The 25,641-nt window shown below is 35.7% G+C and overlaps 2 protein-coding genes across 3 annotated transcripts in view; both read left to right on the top strand.

Annotated features, from left to right (window-relative positions):
* The window catches only part of LOC127972540 (protein Atg16l2), a 38,069-nt gene extending 29,882 nt beyond the window's left edge, over nucleotides 1–8,187 (top strand). The window contains exons 17-18 of one of the 2 annotated variants that reach the window (XM_052576131.1): nucleotides 1,675–1,776; nucleotides 5,435–8,187. In XM_052576131.1, coding sequence (XP_052432091.1) covers nucleotides 1,675–1,776; nucleotides 5,435–5,528 — 196 coding nt within the window. In that variant the 3' untranslated portion in view covers nucleotides 5,529–8,187. Of the gene's footprint in view, nucleotides 1–1,674; nucleotides 1,777–1,919; nucleotides 3,389–5,434 lie in introns of those variants that run through there. The other variant, XM_052576132.1, reaches the window with a different exon arrangement.
* Nucleotides 8,188–8,410: 223 nt separating this feature from the next.
* Nucleotides 8,411–25,641, top strand: part of arrb1 (arrestin, beta 1) — a 37,221-nt gene continuing 19,990 nt past the window's right edge. The window contains exon 1 of the mRNA XM_052576149.1: nucleotides 8,411–8,858. Within this exon, the coding sequence (XP_052432109.1) occupies nucleotides 8,839–8,858 (20 nt within the window). The 5' untranslated portion in view covers nucleotides 8,411–8,838. The remainder of the gene's footprint in view (nucleotides 8,859–25,641) is intronic.

Genomic DNA, 25,641 nt, shown 5'->3' with positions numbered 1-25,641 from the left:
ATAAATAATACTGTCAAATTCATGTTAGATAATAAAAATACTGTAATAAATACAGTAGTTCACCATGTATTTGTTCATGTTTTATTGAGGGATCTGTCTGAAGCACACCATAAAAAGAATTCTAGCAATTTACACAGGGCTAGTAGTATATACAGCTGTATATACAGATATACACCCAGGTATCGGATCAGTACTCGGTATCGGCCGATACCCTGAGCCCAGGTATCGGAATCGGTATCGGGAAGAGAAAAAGGGTATCGGAACATCTCTACTGTTTATGTCTATGAAGAATCACAAAGGCACTGGGTTACTCCGCCGCGGTATCCCCGAAGCAATCTAAAATAGTCAGAATATAAACAATTATTAAAGGTGCACCCTAGTGATTCAGGACAAGCCAAAAACACGGTTTGGAAAATGGATTTATGGTGTTCTCGCTTATTATGTTAATTTTTCTACATTTTGAACACAAACAAAGTTACGGACCACAGCTCTGATTGGTTGTTTTTTACCGGGAGCGATGGAGTTTCTGCAAATGGCAATATGAGCACTGGGAGGAGCCAGAGGAGCTTGATTTTTTCACAGATTATCTGTCTCATATTCTACTGTCAGGACATAATGACAGGTTTAATAAATTTGTAAAAAATATTTTTTTACAAAAGTTCCCTACAGCACCTTTAATGTTTTTGGTGAAAACCATTTTTATAGAAACAGCAATTATGTGAAATAGAAATCTTTTTTTAACAATGTGTAAGTCTTTGACTGTCAAGTTCAGTCAGTTTAATGCATAATTCCTGCATAATAATAAAAAAATACTTTTGCAGGGTAGTGTAGGACCAAACGGGAATTGCAACCATGTGAATATCACGGAAATAGGTGTCCAAGGAAATCAAACCTGTCCCTAGACTCTGTAACAAACAAGTTTTTAGCCAGTCATTAAACCAACCAATGATCAATGCTCTTTGCCCGTTAATATATTTACTGCATTTGGGATTGCTGACAGTGGATTGGCTGACATGTCTTTGGAGCACAGGGTTTTTTAGAGAAGGCGTGTGGTTGAAGGGATAGTATGATCTAATGTAGTCCAGCAGAAGTTAGCAAGACTGAAATCGCTTATAGTACCTTTTGAAGTCCATTGATTCATGTCAGATGCAGTATCGTGGAAAAGAGCAAAAACATTGAAAATTGTGTCCAGATGGTTATTGACTATAGTTTTTGTCTCTTGCTCTCTACATACTTCTAAGACGGCATGCTGTCTGAAATGGAGCCTCAACGGATTTGAAACACTTTACATTGGTTTCAGCTAATGCTCTTTGAATCCATCCGCCATCTTATTGTCTTTTGTCATTGCGCTTGTGTTATTTCGATCACACACTCTGTGAGATATACATTTGAATCCATGTCTAACTTGTACAAAGTAAGGTCTATAAAGGCAGCATAATTTCAGTATAAAAGAAAAAAAAAATCTTCTTTAAAATGCAGTCTTGCAATCTCATTCACTTGGTTAAGGAACAGACTGAACAGATATGTCTTGTATAGCTTCCTGACATTTCAGTCAATTTTTTATCAGATCAATGGCCCGAGGGATCTATATGGCAAGAGAAAAACAGTTCCACAGAGTAATGTGTTTCAGTCTGTAGTCATCAGTCACAATGGACGGTTTTCTGTCTTTTTCAGTCCGGATGGCAGTTTCCTGGCAGCTGGCTCTGCAGACGGTGCCGTCTACATATGGAATGTGAACACAGGAAACCTGGAAAAACGGCTTCCTGACATGCACAGGTAACTCAGGGATGTCACCACAAACAACCAATCATTTCATTTCCTAACAATACTTGCATCCTACAAGCATTTCCTAAGTATCGTTAGCAAACTATGATTATGACCAACATAATTCAATCTTTCTGTGTTTTCCAAAACCATAGCTCCAACACACATTTGCAAACAGCATTCCAGAATTCTGTAGTGAGAACTACAGCATAGTTTCTTGTTATGACGTGGACTGGCTAATATGCAGTACAACCTATATACAGTATGTCATTCCACATTTTCATTCTGCATCTTTTAGTGTGTAAAGACAAGAAAGAGTGGACGTGTGCGGCTTTGCTCTAGAACCCTACTCGAATGTAATACAGAGCCTGAAATTGAATAAAATATCTGAAAATAAAGTGAAACAATGGGGAACAAAGTTGTCCGTAGATGCCATGTTTAATATTTACAGCAATAATCTGACTCCACCACCATTGTGATGTCATTTACTACAATTCTAAATTACTAAATCAGCAACAAATTATTTAAATTTTGGGAAATAGTCATGACTAGCAAGTTAATTTCTCCAGTGAATCATTGTATTATGCATGGTTTGAATGTGTCCATTAGTTTAGTAAAGCTAGATGGATTTAAAAGCTTTATTGACAAAATTTGCGTATGGCAACAAGGCTTCTCAACCTTGATTTGATTGGCTATTTGTGCTGTTTCATCTATTATAATGTCAATTTATCATTGTTCATCGAAATTTCATTGGCACCTTCATTAATTTCATGCTGAATCAAAGTGTTTCTATGATCACAATAAAAGTTGCCCACGCAAATTTTGCAAAATTTTTGCTAATTTTAAAGTTTGTTATGTGAATTCACTCTTCTGACTGACAGCAAGCTGCTTGAAAAAGTACATAATGTTTAACATAATGTTTATAAACCATTTATAATTAATTAAGTTGCTTAAACATTTAGAAACAAATCAGCATCATGCATGTATGTATAGTTTAATACAAAGTACTGAAAACCAATCACAAAGAGTACTTTATTCACTTAACCCTCTGGAGTCGACTAACGCGTATACGCGTTACGAGGCATTTTCTCCTGATAACCCCGAAAATAACTTAAATTACACTTTCAGACTTTGATAGTACAGATAAGATAATAACAACAAAACGTTGTTCATTTATAAAATAAAGATAACAAACAATGTGTGCTGTCTGCAGCCTTTGTCTGCGCTGATCTTCATTTACAAACGCATCATTAAAATGAACTGTAACTCAGTGAATACTCAACAAAGAGACATGAGAGATATATCTATAGAAAGCCTGACATGTCTACTTTTAAACTAAACAAGTTTTCGGTGCTGCAGAAAACAAATATTCTATGATCAAGTAATGATGATGAAACTACGCCCTCGTGCTGAACGCTCTATTCAGATTCTAATGTTTCACTGAAGCGCGCGGCTTGAATACGCCAACGCAACAGAAGACAATACAGTGAGACTGTTCTTCAAGTTTTTTTATTTTACTGTTTGCTTCGCGCCGAGAGGAATAAGACATAATTCACCCCAAAAAGATGTGATTTGAGATTTGGATTTCCTCAGAAAAAAAAATAAAAAATGAAGTGCTTTATTCAGCAGAGATCATAAACATGAGTAAGTCTCTTTATATATATATATATATATATATATATATATATATATATATATATATATATATATATATACTTGTACTAGTTTTCACAAAATGTGTAAACATTTTACTAGTCAGACTTTTTCCAAACTATAATTCCTGACTAAATGTATAATCAAGTGAAACATCATGAAGTTTCAATAACAATATACACTACTGTACCATTCAAAAGCTTGATGTAAATAATATAAATGTAACAAATAAATGTAACTGTAACAATGCTGTTCTTTCAATTTACCCCCCCCCCACACAAAAAAAGCTGAAAAATATTCTCAGCTCTTTTCAAAATTAATAATAATAATAATAATAATAAATGTTTTTTTTTGTAGAAAATCAGATTGTTAAAATGATTTCTGAAGTATTGTGTGACTGAAAAAAATTCAACTTTGAAAGTCAGCTTTGATTGTTTCTAATGAACTGTTTAATTGCACTCGCAATTGAATATTAAATTATGTTATGGGATAATTAAATATATTCTAAATAAACTACAAACATAAAATTACATTAATTTACAATAAAAAAAATTCTCAAAAACACAATCGTGTACATAAATGCTGCGCACATATTATTATAGCCCAGTTTGTGCTGATTACAGTGAGATTAGACTTTAGCCATTTAGATGTTTATAAGAAATGTACAAAACTTCTCCAGGCCCCAAAAATACCCTGAGATTCCAGATAGTTAAAAACACGAGATGCAGTGGGAAGGGTGGGAAGTCTCGAGACATGTTTTTAAAAGTTAAACTTACATTAATTTAACATGACTTCCTAAACACGCGGCTCTCTTGTGCGAGACGTAAGTTGACGGTGATAGATATCCCTATAGAAAATTTGATAAATATGAGTTCTGTGTGAATGTCTTGGTTTCAACGTAAACAACATCTTCTCCACATTGATGTTCTCTTTTTCTGCAGTATTTTGAATGAACAACGTAGCAGCGCTACAACCAGTGGGTTCAACTGGACATTTACAACGTAAATACAACTTGTGTGCCACTGATAAGGCTGCAACCTTTTTGCATTCAAACGTGGATTTTTATTTTAAATTCGACTAATGTTCAAAATTGAAATTAATGTTTTGACAGCCCTACATTACATTGCTACACTATTGACAATATTATATTTTTTTGCCCATGAAATTTCACCTAAATTTAGCTAATCTTTTACTCCTAGTTTTTTTGTTGTTGTTTTTTTTTTACACAAAAGTTTCAAGTCAACGCAACATTTTGAATCAAAAGCTGAGAAAATCTGGGTTTTTTTTGTTGTTGTTTTTGTTTAGTAAAGGATACAGAACGATGATTCAAAACGTAGATAGCTTCCATCATCACCTCCAAAACTTACACAGTCCTTAAACACTTTCATGTGTCAATATTTCATTCGTAACATTGGTAAAGTTTGGCAGTTTTGATTTAAATGCTGTATAATGCTTGATCATCGCTTTATTTTACATGTATGCGATCACTTGTTTTTGCTTCTTCGTCTTCGCTTATGTTTTATCTAGACATTCAGTACTTTTTCAGAAGATGTGTATTAGCGCCCCCTACCATATAACAATAAAAATACAGAAAATGCAGTCAATAACATGGAAGTGTTGGGGCAAAGGAAGAATTAAGCAGCAAGCTACATTGTTACTTGCATTGTTAAATATACTACAAGTCACTCTCAAATAAGGGATAATATACAGTCAGCCATTATTATGTAAAAATTTGTCATGATGCATATAAATGAACTCTAAATTGTGAAAGGTTTAAAGAGCGGGAAAGATATTCAGCAAATATTAACTTCAATTTCAATCTGTTCTTTGCACAAAGCTATATTTTAGTTTTTAATGTGGCTTCAGGATAATTAGAATACAGTATATTAATTATGGAGGTTTTTGTGTCAATAATTCCACTTTTCCCGAATGCATTTTTTGGGTGGGATGCTGTGAATTATCTCTTTAATTTTGTCTTTAAATTGAATTCTAAGATTCTGCAAAATTCTTTTTGCAGAGCTTCAATAAGCGCTGTGGCCTGGTCGTTGTCTGGTGAATATGTGGTAAGCGTGGACAAGAGCCGTCGAGCTGTGCTCTGGAGCGATATCTGAGACCAGACACGGGCTGCCTTTTTCCATCTTATCAACTGAAGTCACTCCTGGAAATGCACTCAGGGATGTCATCAAAACACAACCTTGTTGGGAAAGCTCACACTCTGCACTCCGTCAGTAGCAGGATCCTTAGTATTTTGACAGTCTTTGTTGCTAAGAGGCTGTGTCATCCAAAACGCAGACAGATGTGCTAATGCTACAGGGGTCTGGCGACTGTTGAGCAGAGCTGTCTGGGTTTTGTTTTGAAACCTTGTTACAGATGAATTACCGATGCAGAATTTGCCAAAGCGTTTGTAGGCCTTCCTATTGCTTGACTTCGAACTATAATTGTCAGCAACTTGAAAATCTGAGATCTCTTGACGTACGCCAGATATTGCTGACTGTGGGATTTGATATCAAAGGGAAACATGAACAAAATGGATTCAGCCTGTTTTAGGAACAAGACAACACATTTCTGAATACGTGGAAACTCGACCCCAATGGATTCGCATGTCAGTCCTATTTTTAGAGACCAAAACACATAACAAACACAAAATTGAATGCCTGGTAAAAGGCCATTGTATATTGTCACACAATGACAAAGATTCTTGAATGCAATATAAAACGAGATATACAGTAAATATTATACTTTCGTTCAAAACTGTGGGGTCAGTATTTTTTTTATGAAATAAATGCTGATATTCAGTAGATCAGTGGTGACAGTAAAGACATTTACAGTGTAAAAAGATTTCTATTTTAAATATATTCTGTTATTTAAAAAAATATATATTTCCACAATAATATGAACTTGAAACTGTTTAAATTAATAATAAATATTTCTTAGCATGAGATCTCAGGGATCATGTGATGCCTAAGACTGGAGTAATTGGCTGCTGAAAATGTAGCTTTGATAATAAAATGCATTTAAAAATAAAATAGAAAACCATTCTGTTAAAGTTTAATACTATTTTACACTATTAACTTTTTTTTTTTAATCAAATAAGGTTTGATAGATTGCAGGCTTGGTGAGCAGAAAAGACTGACCCCAAACTTTTGAATGCTAGTGTATATATCTTAGCTGTCTTACACCACAGTGGAAATCTTGGGACCATTATGAGGTTTTATTGACTATTTCCATTCTATTCTGGTCCAGTCATTAAAGCAGACACTCCAATTATTGTGTTTGTTGATTTTTAAATTCACTCTTATTGTCATGCCAATGATTTCTAATAATGAAAATATATATTAAATTAGAAAAACAGCAAAATAGAAGCATTTCCACTAATGGTCTGAGATTTTTAGACCCCACTGTGTGTTGTTAATCACTGCTTTAGTTCTATTGGACTGACTCCAGTAATTTATTATAAAAAGGGACTTGTGTTTTAAAAATGAATGAGAGGAAGCCTTGGCCTCCGCCACACTCTTTAGTGCTGCCATAGAGACCCAGTATGCTCACTGCTAAACTGCACTCAGATTAGCATTTAAAAGAGCCCCGTGTCTGATGAGAATCACAGCGCACCGCTCTGACTGACTTTGAAGACCCAAATTACTGCCATCAGAGATCACACGAGTCCAGCGTAATGCACAGACCGCCATGTGATTCGATCTGCGGTGTTCATTTGCATGTTAATTGAAGGTTAGATGATGGAAAGTCTAATGCCCATCTTAAACTTCTCAGCTATTGGACCGAGTAGTTTTAATGTAGTGTCTAGAATATTTATCAACCTAAAACCATGAGCTAGTTGCTATGGTGAAGTACTGTGCCTCAGAAATTTCTAATCTTACTATAGATCACTGCATTGTTACCAAGTAAAACTTAAAAGAACTCTGCCTTTCCAAATGTGGATCGTCCTCAAAGTAGCACAGTTATCAAGGGAACAGCGGTATATTTGTTAATTACACTCATTTCTTTTTTGCAAAAACTTAAGGACCAAAAGAGAGTTTTATTATCAAGTCAATTGTTTACATGCAAAATGAAAGACAGAGCAAAGAGTAATAAGTCTATGCTTATCTATGTTCGAACAGGCGCCTTCCATGAATAGAGTAAAAAATACTATGTCCTGAAATACCAAAACTTGTCATGACACAGTTACATCATACAAGTGATTACATTAAATAATCATACAAATTAGATACATTTTACATTTTATAAAATAAAATAAAAAATAAAGAATAATTTCAAAATGTGTCTCACTGTATAGCGGGATATTTGAGACAAAAATATTTGTTTGTAGTTGTGATTAGAGTGCATTTATTTATTAATTGTTATTATCATTATTTGACATTTGTTTCCTGCATTAACTCTAATAAATATTTGAGATGCTTTCAGTTTTGAAACTAACTGCTTTTCATTATTGGTCAATTGTTAGGTTAAAACCTTTGTGGAATTTGTGCCTAATGAAGTCATGGGACACCAAAGTGTATCCTATTTACGGAAAAGTGCCAATATGACACGGTTTAGCATTCATTTGAGAATTAATGTATTTTAGAGTTTTATACTTTTGTCAATATAGTCTGAAGTAATGATGCTTTGCTGTCATGTCATATTTTGTCTGGGTTTGAATTTCAGCATCATCTTGATGTTTAGATTTTAGAATCTTGATTTATTTATCTGATATATGATAAAAAACACTCAAATTTCAGGGATGCTTTTAAAATTAATAAAACCATTTTAAACCCACATGATGGCTGATTGATTTGCTTTATCCTAATCTGTATTGATTTATTGCTTTGGGAGTTTAGGACTGTAACGTGACACCACTTTAACCGATGTCATCGCTCATCTCACTCACAGCGTCTGCACAGTGACGGCGAGCTGAGAAATCTGCCCAGCGTTGGAGAATATCATCACCCCGCGCACACATCCAGAGAGGAGGGGAGATAGCAAGAGAGAGAGAGAGAGAGAGAGAGAGAGAGAGAGAGACGAGGAGAGGAGAGGAAAACACAGCGGATGAGCTCTGCTAGATAGTGTGGATATCAAACAGAAGCTTCTTAAGCGTTAGGATTTTCCAAACAGTGTCTACTGTTCCTACATTCACTCCTGAAGGACTCCTAAAGCAGAGCAGCACAGGAAAGCAACCAGGAATCGCCGGCTTCTGCTTGTTTTCGTTCCGTTTGTCTGGAGTGGAGATGCTTCTGTAATTGGATTCACCTGGAAAGTGCTCAAACCGCGAGAAGAGCTGCTTAAGTGACAGCGGCTCTCTAACGCAGCATAGTAAATTCTCTTCATCTTTTTATTTTCCCCTCAGCTCCATCTCCCTCTCTTTTCTCGGCAGCCTCTCTCATCTTCTTCCCACAGCAGAAGAGTATCTGTCGCACGCTGATCCTCACGATGGGTGATAAAGGCACAAGGTAAGCCGTGTGTTTCAGAAGGATTCGCTGCTACAGGAGGACATCTTTCTTTTATTCTATAGCTTGTCATTTAACATAATAGTTGCTCAATGCAGTCAGTATTGCATCACAGTTCACATTTATCCATTCTCAGAGCAAGTTTAGGGAGAGATGTCTGAGCTCTTCAACACCAGTTACGATGTGTTAACCTTTTAAATTGTATTAAGCTGTGTTCAATTGAAAACCCAGGTCAGGAAAGTGCATGGAGAGAGTGGGACTGGGACACAGCTGGATTTGAGGCTGGAATAAGCATATTTGCTGTGCATAATGGACCATTAGCTTTATGGATAGTTGCATTTTTTTATCCCTTCCTCTCTGTCAAGCCATCAGAAACCATTGCATGAGTGTATCCCATATGTTTAATCTGTTCTTCATTTGCTGGAGGCTTTAGAGGGTGGTGGAGGTATCACACTGTTTTGTTATAGCGGCATTTTCATTGATATTTGACATTCCACACAAGAGCACATTTGAGCAGGACATTCAAAACTCTCGACAAGACTGCGAACCAGTCCTGCTTTATAATAACAATTCACTCTTCAAAATCATTTACATGCCTTTTTTACTGGCACCTTGAAGAACCATTAACATCCATGGAAACTTTTCATCACGCAGAAAGGTGGGAAAAAGTTGATCAGATTTAAAATTTTCTTTACATCAAGAAAAATTATTATTTTTTAACAAAATGAAATTCTCCAATGCAGAGTGTCACAATAGCATATTCTGTGCACATGATGATTCACAATTTAAAGCATAATCACTCAGAGTCGCATGGAATGAAAGTCGCATAATGAAAATTTAATTCCGCTCGCCACTCCACTTCTCTCATCTAACAGACATCTGATTGTGAGTCTTTGACCATTCAGAATCAACAATAAACTCAAGCAAAATACAGTCTTTTTAAACAAAAGCACAGGCCTTTATGATAAAGAGAATGGGAACTTAGGAACATCTTGTAGAGAGTTTTACTGTGCTGACTGTCGTAACTGATCTCAACAAATTGCTTGAGTGCTGAATGAATAATGACGAGACTAACACAATTTCATGGAAATTCGTAACTGGTGATTTGGTGGCCAATTTGTATGAATTCATATGATCTTGTTTGTTTTCTGTTTTCTTATTATCTGCCTATGCCAGGTGAACCTTAATGCTTAATTTTTTTTTTTTTTTTACATTATTTTACACTGTATAAATTCACCATTTTCCCATTTTTTGTCCTTTTTTGACAGTAACAACCATAATGCACAGAATCGTTTCGGATCAGTCCCATCAGACTGACACTTGATCCGTAAAAAGGAACATATGTGACTGATATGATAGAGTATCAGATCGGTGCAGTAGTGTGATTCAGTGGAACAGCTGTTCTTGTTTACTTGCTACCAATTCTTTTAACATCTTCCAAAGATGCAATATGTGCATCTCGCAACAGTTGGAAACGACAGTGATTAGTCCTTTCTAGCAAGTGCTTATTGTAACAGATTAGGAATTCATAGTTATGAAGTTAAATACCTGTAAACTAAACCCCAACAGATTGGTGCTTGGCATTTTGAGAAAGCACAGGCAGTTTTGTGTGCACTATGCTTTAGATTATCAGTGAAAGATCTGTTGACGAGCCATCTGAATCTGCTCATGACAAACTTTGCAAGAAGTGCATCTTCTATTGCTTTACATGGTCGTGTTACCTTGCATATATTCATTAAAATGACTTTTCTCTGTTATTATTTCTGTTTATACTGCGTCTTTATAAGATTTAACTAAGACAACATTATTAATAAGACATTCTGGTAATACTTTCCGTCAAAGTTTAATTACTTAATATTAGAAAAAATAAATAGTAATTAAAAAATAAATCAAATCAAATTTGTTACAGCCAATTTATTTTATTTTATTCGGATTAGATGTATTGCTTGGTTGAAACCTTACATCTTCATTTATATTTCTTTGAAAAAATCATTTTAAAGACCACATTCACTTAATATGTTATAAATGTGTAGTATTTTATATATATATATATATATATATATATATATATATATATATATATATATATATATATATATATATAAGCCAAAATGTTACTTAATATAGGTCAATGTAATTTTTTTTTTATTATAAATTTTTGGCTTTTACAAAATTGAATATATTTTTTATTTAATGTATAGTATTTTATACAAAATTAACTTGCTATTTCAACTACTTAATAAATTATTGGATGAATTATATCCATAGGTGTATATTATTTGTATAATGCACTTTAAGTGAATGACACCATCGTTCCATTTTATTTTATTTTTTAAATATTATGTACAGTCCTTACATTAAAACTGAGAAAGAAAGTAAAATAAAGAAAATAAGTGAAAATAAGAGTTAATCACATATAGCACCCATTAACAAAAGTTATGTGGAGTCACCAATGTCCCTACATGTTACTTCTTTGAACCAGACACTGCAAATAAATAATGTCATGAAAGAATCAATTCTACTTCTGCTCTTTAAACATTTCAGAAACATATAACCCACTGAAAATGAATGGACCTGAATGATCAACTGAACTCTATTAAACTCAGGCCTGACCGGCAGTTGAAGTTTTGGTGTGATAAAGTTTTACAGTATCTGCAACTCATGCTTAAGTGTTTTTTGCAAGATAAAAATTCATTTTCCCCACTTAATCTAATTTACGATGGTATCAGGTTATCAGCACTGATGCGCTTTTTAAAATTCAGAGTTGATTTCTGAGTTTCCGATGCAGTAAGCAAGTTGAAATCTTTATAGCCTTTAATGGTTTATTGTTACTTAAAGTGCTTTTTAGTTCAGAAGCCTAAAGTTTTTCTGTTCTACTATCTACTAGTATCTACTATACAGTGTTTTCAGGATGGGCATCCTATTTGTGCTGCCCACACTTATTATCTATTATTCTATGTGATCCATTGTTCATTTTGAATGATTTTTATGCTTCTTTAGCATCTTTGTGTGATTATTACTGAGCTCTTCCGCACCTTTTGAATTCTCCTGCCAATCTGAATCTCCCTGGATGCATATGATAAAGAGTTGTGCATGCTACGTTAAGAGGCAGCTTTAAACAAATTAAATTTATATGGAATACAATAATAAATGGCATGTCTTTTAACCTATAATGCTTTTGTTTGTGTATTTTTTGACTGCTATATTGTACCAGTTGTGCATAAAGCTGCATTCCAGCCACCCCTAAACAAAGCTTACAAAGAGAAACCTTTACAGTGGGTTTAGAAATACATTTTCAGACATTTGTATCGCTAAAATAACAACCCCTCAGTTCAGTCAGTAATAAATTTGTGTGCAGTATTTTGTCACACAACAGTATCAGACAGGAAATGACAATCTGGCTGTGAACATTCTTCAGACACATCAGAATGACTGACACAAATGTATTATCAAATTTGACAAATTGCTGGATATATTCTATTGACCTTTTGACCTGCTTGAAATGAGGAAGCCATTAGATTTGTCATACCCCAGGAAACATCAAGTTTGTGGTCTGTGCGCTTTTCCCTCAGCTGAGGCAGAAAAACACAAACATATATACACATGCACACTTTATCTTTATCTTGCTTCCAGAATTCAGATGTGTTTCATGTTGGTCACAAGCTACATTTTATTTATTTACATTACAATGGTAATGTATAGTGTAATTAATATTTGAAATTTAAACAAAAAAAAAAAATGTTAAAACTGCCTTTTAGTAATTAACTGTACTATCAGTTATCATAAAGTTAAAACTGTATATTTAACAAGATGTGTAAATGTAGTCAAATATTTTAAATGTCGAAAATTGTTTTACTTATAATTTACAAGTAATATCTTAATAAGACCAACATATAGGGAACCATACAGCAACCTGTGTAAAATTTGCTAAAATGCAATTGGATTATTTATCTGTCTGTCCACCATAATTTTTAAAGGGTTCAGTGTTGTTTTTAGATGTCACCATTTTAAGGAATATTTCAGTAACTTTATTTTGTTAATTTTATTTTATTGTTTCTGCAATGGTGGAAAAAAATCATGCAACAATGGGGATGCAAAAAAAAAATGTTAGAGACAATTAAACATGACTAATTACTAAATTAATTAAATAAGTTTAATAAAAAAATCGATTTTGGAATTAAGTGATGTTTCATAAACAAATTTCGGGAGGAGCATGAACGGGTAACTAACACAGCCAGCCCAATCATTAGTGATTACACAGTTTACCAACAGCTCAAGAGAAAAATGCCTCCATCCTACCTTTGTTTTTCAATATTGTTACATCATTGTACAATTTTCACTGTCGGTTACAGTCGAGAAGGTCAAGACAAGGGAGGCAGTGCGAAGTGCCAAACAGTGTGAGACAGCTTCTTGTGGATTGCTGTATGTGCTGTAGACCTGAAAACATTCCAGTCTCTTTTATCATGGACCATGGTCAGTCTGTATTTTTAGCAGTGGTGTAATGCAACAAAGTAAAAATACTTCTTTACAGTACTTAAGTATTTTTTTGGAAGTATCTGTACTTTTCTTGAGTTTTTATATTTCAGGCAACTTTTACTTTTACTCCACTAAACGCTTACACTTATATTCTAAACTCCGATAAATTTCCCCATAGTACAATAATTTTCCACTCAAGTCGAGTCAGGGGTGTGCGATAGATACAGCATCATCTGCAATAATATGTTAAGTGTTGTTTTCTAATGATATGCAATCTGACATTATTGATTCGGCTATATCACCAATTCACACAGAGAGTGAACGCACATTGATTTATTAGCCTATTAAAACTCAATATTCCAGGCATTCTAAATTGTGGATGGCAAAAAATGCTTCTGTATGCTTTTGATATTTATATATTTTCATGTAGGCCTAGTTAACTTAATCTATATCACGAAAAGAGTCTCGCGTCACTGAGCGATGGATCGGTGTTTACTTATTGAATGATTTTTTTTTTTTTAACAAATCTGTTGGATAAATGATTTAGTTATTCACTCATTAACATGGTCAAATGCTTTGTTTCTGAATGAATCAGCTGTTTGAATGAATCGGTTGAATTATTCACTTACTGTCACCTACTGGTGGTTTTAATTTCACATTTTGACTTTTTTTTCATGTTTTAAATTATTTCTAATGTCAAAATTCAACGTTTTATGTTAAAAACAGAGCATTAGCCTTTTTTATACATCTGTATCTGCAGTTTAAATGAATCCATGTCCCCTCTGAGATACATAAACTGTAACTACATGCTATTTCAGATGCAGATTCCAGAAATTATTTCTTATGTTGGAATGAAAGACACTAAGTACTGGATTAAGTGCTACTTATTCTTGCCCAAAATTACAAAATGGAAGAAATAGTAAAACTGAACACAATCTTGCTACTGTGTATGAACATTTATATACCTTTACTTTCAATACTTATGTACGTTAAAAATTGTATATATATATATATATATATATATATATATATATATATATATATATATATATATATATATACTTTTCGTACTTAAGTACAATAAATTTCACAAACTTTAATACTTTTACTCAATTAATATTCTAAACGGTGGCATAAACTTCTACCAAAGTCATTTTCTGGTGAGATATCTGTACTTTTACTTGAGTATGACTTTCAGGTACTAACACACCACTGATTTTTATGGTAGTGTGCAAGTGTTTTCTACACATTTCCCCTTGTGAACATGGATACTGATGTCCATATAGTCAGGAGAATGAGGACTTGCATGCGTAAGACCAACAGAAGCAAGCATGGCGGTCATGCTTAGCGTGCTAAACAGAGAGGGCCTGTCATCTATCCTTTCCGCTTCCTCCACACTCAACCCCCACCTGCCTCGATCCCACCCATGCTCTTTGTTCCTGTGCAGCACATCCTGTGTCTTCAGATGCTAGGGACTGGAGCCTGGGATAAAGAGGATGCAGTTGAACACAGATTTAACCTGTTCATAGACACAGTGGAAATGTGGAATGCATTTAGCAGATAAACATAAAGCTTGAGACTGAACTTTAAGCCAATTATTTAAATAATGGTCTTAGTTGTGAAAAATACAATCCACTCTACGAGTTGAACTGATATATTTTTGATTCAAGGAGATTAATACTCTACTAATAGGACCGACACAGGACTTCTTAACAAGCTTAACCAACAATCTTCCATTGTTTGTCAGCTTTACCAGCTAAGTTTTGCAGGTTATCTGTATTAAAGTTATACCCCTGTATTAACTATGATAAACATATTGTCTGCCCAGATCCAGCCCAGATGCGGTATGGTGATTTGGCTCACTTGTAGAGTGGCATGATGGCACTTTGGAAGACTGTTGATGTTTGCTAGATTTGGCCATCACAGAAAAAAAGAAGACAACTGAAAAAATAGACAAACAAAAACTCAAGAACTACTGACTTAAGCTACAGCCTTAAATGAATCCAGCTGAAGATAAAATACATAAAATCTCTGAAGATCTCAGCAGAGGATAATTAAACAACTCCACAAACAGCTTTACCATCTTCACTTTTTACTAACCAGACTGACTTTATTTCTGATAGAGGTCTACAGAAGTTCTTATTGAGATTTAACAGGGTTTAAATCTAATGTTTGTTTAATTTTAAGTCACCATAATGGTGAATAGTGTTTCCATAAGTTGTTCTCTTAACTCTTATTATTAATCACTTGCCATTTATGATGATTTTACACACTTGCAATACATGATAGTTTGCTGTTGATAGTTTCACAATTACTGTGTTCTGGTCTGATTTATTGAAGTTATTTGAATTCCCAAGTGATTAATGCTTTCACGTTACATACCCTGTTGCTACTGCAATTTGAGTTGCAACATCAGCTTGAAGAAATATTAAGAAAAGTGAGCAGCTCTTACACACACAGATATCAGCAATCAGCACTTGAATCTCAGCAATGGTGACAAAATATTCAACTGATCGGATCAATTATGGACACCAGGAAAAGCTTCTAAAAGACAGCAAAAAAAAAAAAAAAAAAAACATGAACCGAAGTTAGAATAAAAAATTATTTCAATTCAACTGCATAATTTATTCATGTTGTGTTGCATGCTGGGAGTTTTGTACTATGGTACCCAGCTTACATTGCAACATTACACTTTTTCTTGTCACCATTGTTGAGGGTCACGTGTGTCGATTTATGATGACTTCGTGTGTTAGTTTAATATTTGTGTTTGTTTTTTTTCTTCTCTAAATATTTAACTGGTTCTGTAATACTTTTGATCTCATACTGTAGTTTTATACAGCAAATGTATTATTGGCATGATGCAATTGTTAGAATCAAATGTTAGTCAATCAAATGTTTAATTATGATGAGCCATCAATAGCTGACTATCATCACCTGATCCATTTTTTTAAGAGTATACTAATGCATTTTTTAAATTTGAAGTTGAATAAATCAGTAATAATTTTGTTAATATACAATAAACCTGTGTATGTCCTCTAGAAATCATTGTGAATCCCACATGGTGAACCCCAGGTAGGAATGATGTTTTTTTTTTTTTTTTTTTTCATATTCATTAAGATAGTACTTTTTTTTAAGTTAACCTTGATAGGTCATATTATACTAAGATCCTAATGATGTGTTACCAGCTAGTGGCCAGTGTTGGAGTGACCAGGATAGCTTATTTACAGTCCTTACATTAAAACTGAGAAAGAAATAAAAAGAAAGAAAATAAGTTAATCACATACTATGTACAAATGGAAGACCCATGCACCCATTAACAAAAGATATGTGGAGTCACCACTGTCCCTATATGTCACTTCTTTGACCATTAGAACCAGACACTGCAAACGAATCTTCATGAAAAAAATAAATTCTAATTCTGCTCTTTAAATGTTTCAGTTTTAATTTGCTGAAAATTAATGGACTTAAATTCATGTTTAGCCCTCTTTAACTTTTGAACTGACACCCTATTAAACTAAGCCTGTTCTCATTTTGTCTTGTTTGTTACTATAAATGTGTTTGATAAGCACAACAGCCAGTGAAGACAAACTAATTGTATTAAGAGTTATGAGCACAATTAATGAAAACACTAATCGCCATTATGGTGACTTCAAATGAAACAAATGTTAGATTTAAACACCTTTTAATTCTCAATAACAAAATCTGTAGAACTCTAACAGAAATAAAGTCAGTCTGGTTAGTTATATGTGAAGCTGGTGATGCTGTTTAATCCTCCTCTGCTGAGATTTTCAGAGATTTACTGTATTTAATCTTCAGATGAATTCATCTAGGGCTGTGGCTTAAATCAGCTGTAGTTTTTGAGTTTCTGTTTGTCTCTTTTTTGTCTCCTGTTCTCTTCTTTTCTTCAGTGATTTTGCTTGGTAACAAACTTAGACAAGCTGAGAGGACCTTATAAATAATACATGAATTTGTTTTTGCTCAGAAAACGTCCAGTGTGGTTTATTTCCTTGCTCTTGGCTGATATGTGGCATTGCTATGGTTTGCTTTTGGCCCAGATCTGGCAAACAGGAGTGGTCTGTCCAAGTGCCATCTTTTTACTTTAAATGTGGACCAGATCATCATTCCATCATGTGCCTATTTATATGTTGCTATCTGGGAAGCAAGAGCAAAGAAATCTCTATATTAGGCTAGCAATTCTCACTATTACCTAACTATTAACTATGACCTTTGCCTCAATAAACTCCAAATTCTCTTACTGCTCAGTAAAGTATTTGAGGTAAGATTAAGGGATCTAAAATATGTTCATGCAGAATAGGGCATTAATAAATGCTTTAAAAGTACTAATTAACAGCATATATGCTAGAAATATGCATGCTACTAAGCTGAGTTAATAGTAAAAATTTGTCTCTAAATTAAATTACCTATGCACTTTTTTTCAGGCTTGGTATATCATAACAAGACCACCCAGCTAGATTTTTTTTGTTCTAAAAATATTCTAATAACATTACCATTGTTCTAACAAAGTTTTTAGCAGGTAGTTTTATTTTTGTTCCCAGAACATTCTCTCAAAAGATAGGATAACGTTCTTTAAAAATATTCTAAAAATGTTTACTAATAACATTCTTATAACATTATCCCCTAAAATTCTAATTAAGATTTAAGCAGAGGTTTAGATGTTGATTTTTGTTTCAAAGTAATAGTTTGGTCTGATGTCACCATAATGGTGGTAAGTGTTGGCTTTAGTTGTGCAATTTGCCACTTGACTTATCAGTGTTGTTCTTTAACTGCTATAATCTTTATTATGGCAAAAACAGCAAAAGGACATGTGCATGATTCTGATTGTTTGCTGAATAATTAAGACATCACCACATGTGTGGTCTGGTTACATGGTTTCAATCAATCGAATGTATGGTGATAGTTGAGTATTACTTATTAAAGTGACTCAATGGGTTAACAGCCTGAGACCCAGCTGAATATAATGCATTTAATTTCAAGAATTCAAAAAAAAAAATATTTGTCACACAAACATCAATATTCAGTGTGACTCTCAACAATGGTGACATGCTTCATGCAGCAATGTATTTTGGGTATGTTATACAAAACTCATCCATGGCAAACAGAATGCATGAAGCATGTCACCAATGTTGAAATTCATACACTAATTCTTGAGGTTTAGTGTTACAGAGAGGTTCATGAACAAAGTAACTTAAAAAGAATAGACAAAAATATATATGGTATAAATCTGCAGGATCCTATGCATTGCAGCACATTTGCTATAGTCACTAATAGTAAAGTAATAGCATAGACTAGTCTCAAGATAAAACCAGTTGAACAGATCATTACATGATGACATTTTAAACATCAGCATGTCACCTGATGATTTGTTTAATGATAATAAATATTGTTAAAGCAGTTAAACAGAAAGTAACACTGAAAAGAGTCATACTGTCTAAGTACTGATTATTTTCAATAAACCATCAGCACCTCTGTTAATCTCTATAAGAACTTTTTTACATTTATGACAGAAATAAAGTCAATCTTGTTTATAATAAGTGAAATTGGTAATACTGTTTTTGGAGTTATTTACGCTGGAGTTTGACAAAGGTTGGGTTTTCACTTTCAACCAACATTTGACTTCTGAGCCCCATCTAGTGTGATGGGAGGCTTTATAAGAACTAAAATAAAACTTGCCGCTGAAAACATTCCTAGAACATGAAAAATTTCTAGCTGGGCAGTCTCCTGACTGTAGCTATCCAACTTATTTTTAATGTGTGTTATGTGTTGCTTGAATGTTTAAGGGTTTCAGGTGTTATTCACACAAAAACTATTATGTATGCTAATTGCAAAATGATATTTCTTATTAAATACATTTATTATTTAAATCACTGGTTTTGTAGCACAAATAGTTTTACAGTTTACTGCACATAGTTTTTGTTCTTGTTACTCATAGCAACTAATCAGCTGAATTTTCAGGAGCCAATTACTCCAGTCTTCAGTGTCAAATCAAATTTCAGAAATAATTTTAATATGCTGATTTAGTATGTTGGGACACACCTGTTTCTTATTGAATTCAGCTGTTTTAATTAGACCCATTGCCACAGGTATAAAAACTAAGCACCTAGCCATGCGATCTGTATTAACAAATATTTGTGAAAAAATGGGTCATTCTGAAGAACTCCGTAAACTCAAATGTGGTAATATAACAGGATGCCTCCATTACAGTAAGTTATTTCATGGAATTTCATTCCTGCTAGATATTCCACAGTCAACTGTAAGTGGTACTATTGGTAACTAAAAGTGTTTAGTGACAGCACCAAATCGAAGCCACAAAGCGTTTGCTGATTCAATACAGTAGATGAAGAGTTCCAAATTTTCCCTGCCATATATATCCACACAAAAACTGTGCAGAGGAAGCTTAATGGAATTAGTTGCAGTGGCTGAGCAGCAGTATGCAAGCCTCACATCACCAAATACAATGCTAATCACTGCATGATTTTAGCCCCGATTTTCACTGCTGACAGTTTTGTGGAAATAGCAGGCAAATCTTGACCTGTCAGCAATTTGAAGTCATACAACGTGAAATGTATTTTGTTTTGAAATGACATCGGCAAGGACCTACAGCCAATGAGAGAGCATGACAAAGGTGAGGGAAAGTTCAGTGGGAGCCAGGACATGTAATCTGTCTGCACCCGGACATCAGCAAGAAACCATTCCCTTCTTTTTCTTTCTTTAATTATTTACAATTGTTTTTTAAATTCACAAGGTCACATATAATAAACAGTACAGGTTATGCATATTTGGCATGCTTTCTAAGTGAAGAGAAATTCGTCTAAGGGCTAATTTTGGCCTGAAAACCCAGAGTACCCCAAAAAAGCAACAGAGAAAAAGGACAGCCGCCTAATGAATACCCCCCTGCCAAAAAGGTGGGAAGATGGGCCCCACTAGATGACAGATGAGGAGCAGCTTGATTTGAGAGGGATTAGTAGGGCTCACACCGGTTCTTTTTGAGAGCAGCTCACAGCGCGGGATGGTTGAGCCCTACTGGTTGATGACAGTGTGGACGAGGCTCGAATCGACTGATTGGGAAGATCCACGTAGCTTCAACGGGAGCAACTCACGGCATCAGATGGTATGAAAGTTGTACAGCCAAGAGGCGCTCACAGCATCCAACGGAAGTTCAACACTCACAGCATCGGACGTGTAAGCCTCACTAGGAGATGGACAGAACAGCCATAGTTTTCCTGACTGGGAGGCTTTCGCAGCATCCGAAGGAAGTTCAGTAATCACGGCATCAGACGGGTAGGCCTCACCAGTAGACGGATGGACAAGCCAAGGTTGTGCAACTGGAAGGCACTCTCAGCATCCAACAGGAGTTCAATACTCACAAACAAACAATTTGAATTGTCTAGAAGAGTAGATGCTACAAATTATTTAGCATAATTGTTTGACAAATACAGTAAGCTGCTTCTGATAACACATCAGAAAATCTTGGTGCTGCTTTGCATCTAAAAGTTAATCATATGACAAAATATAATTATTTTAGCCATCATACTCCAAATAAGTGCCATAAATCTGGATGGAGAGGCAAAGCTTTGAAAGTGGAGGCTAAGACCCATGATTTTATCATATTTATTGTATGATCAATGTCCTACTACTGAGAGGATTTATCAAGAGGAATCAGGGTGTTTATGCTTGAAAAAAAGGGAGTTATGAGGAGGTGACAGATCGATTAAAATGCGTTTTTTACCCAATAATTTCCTAGTAGTCACTCCAGTGGGCTGATGTGAAAACTGAGAAGGCGGAGCATCGAAAGGCCTGATCATGAACCCTCGTATAATTCACGCCGCCAATGGGGGAAAAGCTGAACAGATTATTTATGTGAAACGGCTGAACGTAATGGAAAAAATGGCAACCTTTGATTTCCAAATTCAAGGATTTACAATTGCTGTAGCATTTGTCGTAAAGAAGTGGACAAAAAACAAAGACTAAGTGGACATTTGAATTGATTGTGGTTTAGCCAAAGAAGGATTAGATTGCACAGTGACATGTAAAATGATCGTTGGGCCATTGGTGCCCTCTGTAGGTTTTTTATATAATGCGTAATGTACATTATATTGTTTATATTACATTAAGTTTTGTTCCACAGAACCATATTGCTACTTGCATTTGATACTTTATTTGAACCAATTATTATGGCCTCATTGCTATTCTATATGTATTTTAGGTCATTTTAAAGGCTATTGTTTGATTAACCCTATTTTTACTACCATAAAAATTAATTATAATTATCTGATTAATTATCAGAAAAATCATCCGAAACTCTGTTACCAAATTAATCGTTAGCGACGGGCCTAAGCTAATGGGTCTATGTCCTCACCTGCCAGGATCTGTGCTCAGATGTTGCGAGCAACTGGAAGTGGCACCGAGGCAACAGCATTTGTTTAGATGGGCAGTGATGTTGCAATGAAAAGATAATATTGTGATTTTAAATGAACCAAAGAGCTTTGAGGGAGAGGAGGAGGGGCTGTGATTGTCAGGAGAGGCAGCCTCATGCTTAATATCTGCCTCTGGGGCTTGAGGTGGGAAACTGTGAGAAGCATTAGATAAAAAATGGTGGAAAAGAAAGAGATGTGATGGTCTGTGTTGCGAACAGAGGCAGCCTATCACTAGTGTCAGCCACCGGAAGGCCACTGAAAAGGACAAAGGGGTAATTAGTAGTGGAAGATGTGTGGGCCTGTGTTTTAAGCGGAGGCAGCCTCACGGTTTCTTCGCCTGCTGTAACTGTAGGCCACAGGACAGGAGTCCTAAAGAACCTATGTAGCCTGCACTACTAGAGTAGGGCAGCCTCACACTAATGTTTGCTACAGGTGCTGGAGGGTACTACAAAGAAAAATGGTTATTAGTGGCATGAGGGAGTGGAAGAGATGTGCGAGCTTGTGTTGCAAACGGAGGCAGCCTCACGTTTTCTTCAGCTGCTATAGCTGTAGCCCACAGTAAGGGGGTGGGGTTTGTGACGTCCTATAGTCCGTGTACAGTGTTGCCAACTTTGTGACTTTGTCGCTAGATTTGGTGACTTATTAGACCCCCAGGCGACTTTTTTCCAAAAATGCATTTTGCTAAAAATCTAGTGACTTCTTGGACAAACTTTAGCGAGTCTCTGTGACTTGCTGGTACTGCTGCATGAGCGCAAGGTCTTGATTTCCCAGTGTGCACACCTCTCTCTCTCTCTGCATCTGCTCTGTTCAGCAGAAACAGTAAATTATGTAAATTTAAATCTGGTTTTAGATACTTTCTATTGAAGAAGTAAGCACAATGCCTGTATAGCCTACACTGCTAGCGGAGGCAGGTTTGTGACACTTGACAGGAAATGCTGAAATGCCTAGATAGCCTGCGGTGTTGCCAGTTTAGCAATTCTGTTGCCAGATTTAGCAACTTCTTGGATTACCCTAGCAACTTGTTTTCCAAAGCATATAGCAACAAATTTAGCTATTTAAAAATGTATGCCACAACATCTCTCACTGTTTACACTCCGATCAATGCATGTAAACAAACAAACAGTGCAATTCTACATTTATTTACATATTTGTTACCTTACCTTAGGTTTTATTCTTCTGTTAAATTCCATATAATGGCACACGCAGCACCTAAGCATCGCGTCTGCCACAACTTTTTTTTTTCAAGCGGTTACGGGTAATGTGGCTGTCGCACATAGCGGTTGCAGTTGCACGTAGCCGTGACAGGTTGAGTAGCAGGTGCACTTGGTGTTGGCAGGTCGAGTGGCAAGTATATTTGGCGTTGGCAGGTCGAGTGGCAGCTGCCACAGGCAGGCGCACATAGCGGTAGCAGGGTTAGTGACAGGCATATTTGGTGGTGACAGGTCTGGTTCCAGGCACATTTGGCGGTAGCAGGTTGAGTGGCAGCTGCAACCTGCAACGCAAATATTTTTATTATAAATTAATAATATAAATTAAGCAGCTTTTGCCTCAGGCTTTAATTTGATTCACTTTCCGATCGGGGGAATTGTTGGCATGGTTGAATGATACGTGGATGCTGGGGAAGTTTGGAAGTGACTCCAGAGGAGGCAAGGTTAAGCCGCGGCATCATGGAGAGTTAATTATCTGAACGTGCTCCTCCCGAATTTCAATAGTGTACAGACAAAATGGATTGCAAGCTTTTTGTTGGCTACTGCTTTTGACAGGAATAAATCCATTGTTTCATGTATTCCATGCGTTATTTTCCATATCAATTCTCTGTGTTTGGATGTGAAACGGTTTGCAGACAAGTATTTTGTCTGTGATTTCTTCCTATTGAAAATTTATGTAATGTGTGATCCACTGTTGCTGATCCAAAGAACCATGCAGTGTGAGAACAGCAGTGATGCGATGACTTTGAAAATAGTAAATTCAAGTCGTCACGTTTATTTATATATCACTTTAAACAAAAAAGATTGTGTCAAAGCAACTGAACAACATTAATTAGGAAAACAGTTTCAATAATGCAAAATGACAGTTAAAGGAAGTTCATCATTGAATTCAGTGATGTCTAAATTCATCTCAGTTCAGTTTAAATAGTATCTGTGCAATCATTTGCAATCAAGTCAACGACATCACTGTAACTTAAGTAACCTCAACTAAGCAAGCCAGAGCCAACAGTGGCAAGGAACCAAAATTCCATCTGTGATAGAATGGAAAAAAATCCTTGGGAGAAACCAGGCTCAGTTGGGGGGCCAGTTCTCCTCTGACCAGACGAAACCAGCAGTACAGTTCCAGGCTGCAGCAAAGTCAGATTGTGCAGAAGATTCATATGTTTCCTGTGGTCTTGTCCTGGCGGTGGTCTGAGACGAGGTCTTTACAGGGGATCTGGCACTGATCCACCATCTGGGCTGGATACGTACTAGATCCAGGTGACTGCAGTGACCCTCTGATCTGGATACACACTGGATCTTTTGGCTATGGTGACCTCAGAATAAGAGAGAAACAGACTAATATTAGCGTAGATGCCATTCTTCTAACGATGTAGGAAGTACACTGGGTGTTATGGGAAGTGTTCCCAGTTCTGGTTTATCTAATTAATGCAGCCTAAAAACCCTTTAATGGATTTGGATATTAGAAGTGTTTTATTGTGTTATGTGTAAGGCAGGTTAAATAGATAGGTCTTTAATCTAGATTTAAACTGCAAGAGTGTGTCTGCCTCCCGGACAATTTTAAGTAGGTTATACCAGAGTTTAGATGCTAAATAGGAAAATGATCTGCCGCCTGCAGTTGATTTTGATATTCTAGGTATTATCAAATTGCGTTTGATAATTGAAATTGAGTTTTGGGAACGCAGCGGACATTAAGGACTATAATATAACAGGAGCTCATTCAAATACTGATGTTCTAAACCATTCAGGGCTATATAAGTAAATAAGCAATATTTTAAAATCTATACGATGTTTAATGGGGAGCCAGTGCAGTGTTGACAGGACCGGGCTAATATGGTCATACTTCCTGGTTCTAGTAAGAACTCTTGCTGCTGCATTTTGGACTAGCTGTAGTTTGTTTACTAAGCGTGCAGAACAACCACCCAATAAAGCATTACAATAATCTAACCTTGAAGTCATAAATGCATGGATTAACATTTCTGCATTTGACATTGAGAGCATAGGCCATAATTTAGATATATTTTTGAGATGGAAAAATGCAGTTTTACAAATGAAAGCTAACACCTTGTTCCACACACCTCTTTAATGTTATTTTTTGTGATCTCTGACTGGCGAAGTCGAACATCATTAGCACTGGCGTGAATAACAATATTACTGTATTTACATTTGTATTAATCTCGGGCTGGCAATACGACGACTGAGGTGACCTTGAGCGGCACCGAACCCCCAACTGCTCCTCGGGCTGCAGCTTAAATGGCTGCCCACTGCTCCGGGTGTGTGTTCACAGCTGTGTTTGGATTAAGTGCAGTGCACGAATTCTGAGTGTGGGTCACCATACTTGGCTGTATGTCACTTCACTTTCACTTTTTATTTTCACGTTCCATACAATAGAATCGCCAATAACTACAGCACTTTCATCAGGTTTCTCACTGGGTGCATTAGTACTGAGTGGGGAGAACCTGTTTAATATTTTGATCGGAACGGAAGAGCGGTGTTTTGTCCTGCGACTATGCTGTATCACAGTCACCCAGTTACCCTGCTGCAGAGGCACTGTTACCGGAACCGGACAATGTACTGCTAGATGCATCCAAAGCCGTATCTAGAGCCCTAACATTCTTTTACTGTCCTCAATTAAAGTTTGGATGAATGTCTCTAAGTATTTCCCTG

The sequence above is a fragment of the Carassius gibelio genome, chromosome B15 (genome assembly GCF_023724105.1).
Source record: "Carassius gibelio isolate Cgi1373 ecotype wild population from Czech Republic chromosome B15, carGib1.2-hapl.c, whole genome shotgun sequence".
Classification (NCBI taxonomy): Eukaryota; Metazoa; Chordata; class Actinopteri; order Cypriniformes; family Cyprinidae; genus Carassius; species Carassius gibelio.
Note: the sequence above shows the minus strand (reverse complement) of the source record. Positions and strands in the feature narration are given on the sequence as shown.